The 4,876-nt window shown below is 30.7% G+C and overlaps 1 protein-coding gene across 1 annotated transcript; it reads left to right on the top strand.

Annotated features, from left to right (window-relative positions):
• Positions 1 to 3,344: 3,344 nt before the first annotated feature.
• LOC131853439 (larval cuticle protein 65Ag1-like) lies at positions 3,345 to 4,440 on the top strand. The gene is made up of 2 exons (XM_059204329.1): positions 3,345 to 3,400; positions 4,036 to 4,440. The coding sequence occupies exons 1-2, from the start codon at positions 3,392 to 3,394 to the stop codon at positions 4,438 to 4,440; spliced, it is 414 nt and encodes a 137-aa protein (XP_059060312.1). The 5' UTR covers positions 3,345 to 3,391.
• The last annotated feature ends 436 nt before the right edge of the window (positions 4,441 to 4,876 follow it).

Below are 4,876 nucleotides of genomic sequence, written 5' to 3' on the forward strand. Positions count from 1 at the left end.
TTAGTTTGTCAGTGTTTGTAATTAGAATTTAACGAAATACTCCATAATCCGAATTTTGCCACGAAATATGTTGTCCACTCGAAATCAATATTTTTTTATATTTTGTTATTCACATAAGGATTTTCATTTGTTCGAGTCTACCGTACCCCTTGACGAAATTATTAATACAGATGTGTTTTTTTTATATTTCTTTTGAAATTTAGGGATTTTTGTACAAACTAAAAGTAATCACTACATTACCTCACAAGTGAACAAGTAGCCTTAACCGCACTACCTGAAGGATCGGCTAAAATGCTTTGTATGGCACCAACATCCAATACATAATTCTATAGTCTGATGTTATTCTATATCGTAGACTTTCTGGTTCCTGACAATGGAGTGTCCATTTGCAAATGATATACATCCTCTATTGTACCACATTCTAACACAATTTTGTGAATTATTTTTTATATCATCATGTATGCAAACTTTGTCGATGGATAATGTCCAGAACGGAGTCTACGCATTTTTATAATGTAAGATCGTTTACCTCTCACATAATTGCATCAAGGCGGGTGCCTTTATTAAGCTGTATCTATGTAATTGGGATAAAAACTAAAAGTATTAAAAATATTGCTAGTAATCCTTGTGTCGAGAATTGATTAAGGAATAGAAATAGGTATAGAAATAATCTTTATTGAACTAAATTTATAATAAGCAATTTTTCTATCACTCATTAGGAACGAGATAGAAATTTACGTATTGCTCCTTTCAATAAATGTTGTTCAGAATTACCTACATTTTATAATTTTTTTATCAACATTTTATCAATTTTAGCAAAGTCTACTTTGCTATTTTGCAGTTTGTATTCACACAAAATTGATAAAATTAAATAAATGAAAAGATACTAAGGTAACAAACTAAATAGTTATCAGAGCAGACCAGTTCACGAGTATAACGGGTGAGCCATCACTGCACTCAATAATATTTTAAGCAGCTCAAGGGTGATTTTGTGCAAAGACATCTATTTCATCCATTTGTTGAATTTATTACCTTAAACCTGTTTGAAGAGTGAATAATGGCAATGAAATTACATGGTTAGGAGGTATACCACTTCACTATCTGAATGACAACACATTAAGTGTAGTGTCGCCTATTATAAACAGCACCTCAGATATCAGGTCCTCATATGACGCCCACGGTGCTTCTTATGACAGGCGAGGATTATCACTTTCTGTGGAATCACCACTTACAATGGACCGTTAAATTGCTTGCAATTTTAGTTTCATTTTCAAAGATAGTATATTAGATTGTAATAAGAAATAACATTTTGATAAATAATATTTATTAAAATGCGGTACTGCTAATTTAGAACGCGAAATGTACCTTTTCTAAAGGTACATTTCGCATACAAGACGATATTTATATGACGTCGATCTCTACTACAGATGCTACTAATTTATGTTCACCGCGCGAAACGATTTGTTCTAAAATTATATTTGCAATGCAAAATATTTTTTTATCTGTTTTCGAATTTACCTCTTTAAAAACTGCGTCACATTATACATATGTAGCAGGCAATAGGGTACCTAATATAACTCATATATTATTAGTAGGCTATCAAAAATATCATTACTTATAATTTACTTCATATAAAATACTACATACTATAACGTGGCTCAGTAACATAACATCTTCAACACTCCATTAGAGTTTTCGCAATATTTACATTAACACTCCGCTTCCACTTCTATTGGTCGCTGTGTGATATTTTATAGATCGATAAATAACATGAAAATCTAACATGAAATTTTGTTTGAATTTGAATCAGAAATTCCTTAGATTAGCGTTAGCAATCACACATGCAAACAAATTCTTCCTCTTTTTAATTTTATATATTATATTATATGTGCTTGCTTATACTTATTTATTAGACCATGCGTGACATCGCCTATGCATGTGGAATTGATGCAGTACAGGAATTCTTAGTCACGTTCGAAGATACTGGTTCACCTTTACGTATACGAGTAATTTACTTTAGAGCAAATCTCAAGTTAACACAACTATTGTATTTAAATGTCGTTGAATTAATTTGAATTTATATTATTTTGTAAGAACAGAAGTATGTAGATACACCTACGTTATTATTTTTTAATAAATAGTAACAAATTCTTTTGTACATATTATAAATACATAGTAGACAACGTATGGTAATAATATGGTATGGTTCCACAATAAGAATAACTTATATTTGACAACTGGTAAACATACTTAAATTCATTTTTTGTCATATGTATGTCATACACAGAAGTACTTATAATCCAAAAAAAATACTAAACTAAACAACGCCGTCGAACAAATTGTATACATATGATTTATATTTTGAATACATCTATCGTTATATAGTAATTTTAAATTAATGTAAATGTATTTATATTTTAAAAATGCGTACAAGTTAAAATATTTTTCTTTTTTCTTCAATTGCGATTGTCGAATAGCCTCGAGCTGAAATATACTCCTTACAATTGTATTCTGCAATATCACTAAACGACATCATAAATATTAATTTGTGACAGGCGATTGATAAAATTGGTAATTAAGTAAGAAAAATAAATTCACTAAGCGCAGTCAAAATGAAAATAATTTACACTTAAATTGTAATCTGGTTAAGGGTCGGTAACGCGCAAGCAATACCCTACTCTCCTAGCAGAGAAGCAAGTATGAGCACTAGTAGCATTCTACGAAGGACCTACTACTATCAACCGCGGTGATTTTGGGTTTTATTTCTCTTAAAATAATGTACCTATATGTGCATTGTGTGTCAGATTTTAGGCTATAATTACTTATTAAAGTTAAGGTTTAATTCGTATTTTATTACAAATTAGAAACTACGAGCGTTCATAACTGAATTTTATTGTCTAATGCAAAACCTCGTTGACTTTATTTTGTACACAGTTATTAAACTTTTGTTTTTCATATCTTTGCAAATATTCGTTTTTAAAAAATCTGCTAAACTTTATATTTTAGGAGTTTTGTATGAATGTAGCCATTTGAACCTATCTGACTTTATATTTTAGTTCAATAAAATTGTAAATAAATACAATTAATTTAATCACAGATCACATATTCGAGCTCTATTGACGTTTCCGAAAAAGCAGAATTCCAACATTATTCTACTTGTCATTCAGGTAAATTGTAATGTCATAATTGTTTTTACAGACATTATACACTTAAATTACCTTAATTAGATTGGTAATCAGTATGACTAGATTTTCGTGTTAAACTGATATGATGTATTACTAAAATAAATTAATTAGGCTATTAGAAATAATATAAAAAGCTGAGTTTGTGGATTGTTATCATATTGCAGTTACTATCGTTTGATAACGAAGGTTGATCTCATCCAAGCATCATGAAAGCAGTAAGTTTTTTATATTAATTTACTTTATATCAGATAAATATTGTGTCATTGATTTATATTATTGTGTTATTTGAATTGCTGCTTCTCTACAATTTGCTTTATAAGTTCTAGTGTATTTATAGGGTACGGAAGCAAACAAGGTTAATCCTAAGGAATGGAGAAAATAGTATCTTGGACCATAGTATATTTTATGATATTGTGGGCGCTGTTCAAGTTAATCGGCGATGACAACCACTTTATATCTGGTTGCAATCAGTTTACTTAACTTGCGATACTATAGTAGTGCATTTTAAATGGTCATAAAATTATCTAATTATGTTTTTGAAGGATACATATATTATTATCACAAGTTATATATCTAGTTATAGTATACTAAGTATATACATAGTTGTGTAGGTTGTACACTACTTATAAGTTTATAACGAGAATCAAATCGATTTTACCTGGGTACCTACTTATTCAGTAGAAATAAATTACAATTATACACCTTCACAAAAAGTCACGATATGTTAATGTAAACCGATAAGCATCATTGACAACTCGCATTATGTTTATCACAGTAGGATGTTATGACCCCTCTAGATTTCCTATCACGACACAGGTTTGCTTAAGTTATATATATTGAAACTTTTCAGGTCGTACTACTATGCGTTTGTGCCGTATCTGTGTTGGCTGCCCCGAATCCAGCTGAGAATGCACTTCGACGCTCTTTACCAGCTTTGCATCACGAAGAAATCCATGATGACTTCGGTCAATACGCACTACGTTACGTTACGGCTGAGGGTATCGTAGTCTCCGAACGCGGTCATCTTGTACCTAACGCTGATGGTACAGATTACGTCCTTGTCTATGACGGAGAATACTCATTCATTGGAGACGATGGAAAGACTTACACAACGAAGTATACCACAGATATCAATGGCGGGCATCAAGTAGAGGCTGACCATTTACCTAAAGCTCCAGAGCCAGACGTACTAGAGTTGCCAAAGGTTGAACCTGTGATTCCCGTAGTGCTGCCAGTTGAGATTCCAGCTGCTTAATAATCTGAAGAAAATGCTATATCTAGCGTAATTGAATATTAATACTAATTAAATAAAATAATCAAAATATTCATATTTGTCATCATCTTATTTTCCTAAATTTTACATAAAACCGTAAAAACTATAATTTATTTGTCATTAAGTAAATACAAGATAATATTGACAAAAATGCTTACGACAGTTTTGCAAACCGTGAGAATTTGTTCGACGGTTCTTGAGATGTGTCTAAAAAACTGCAAGAATTGACATTAACTCTATTGTATATTGTTTCTATTCTGTAAACAACAATATTTTATATTTTATCATACCTATCATATATAGGAAGTATAAAGCGTTTTATAATTATTGTCCTTCAGTATTTGTCTATAAGTTACCTAATAGAAAATGTCACCTATAAAATACCATTAGATATACCTTAATCTGCAAAGGACAACAA

The sequence above is a fragment of the Achroia grisella genome, unplaced genomic scaffold, assembly GCF_030625045.1.
Source record: "Achroia grisella isolate CSIRO2021 unplaced genomic scaffold, CSIRO_AGI_Agris_v1 utg1179, whole genome shotgun sequence".
Classification (NCBI taxonomy): domain Eukaryota; kingdom Metazoa; phylum Arthropoda; class Insecta; order Lepidoptera; family Pyralidae; genus Achroia; species Achroia grisella.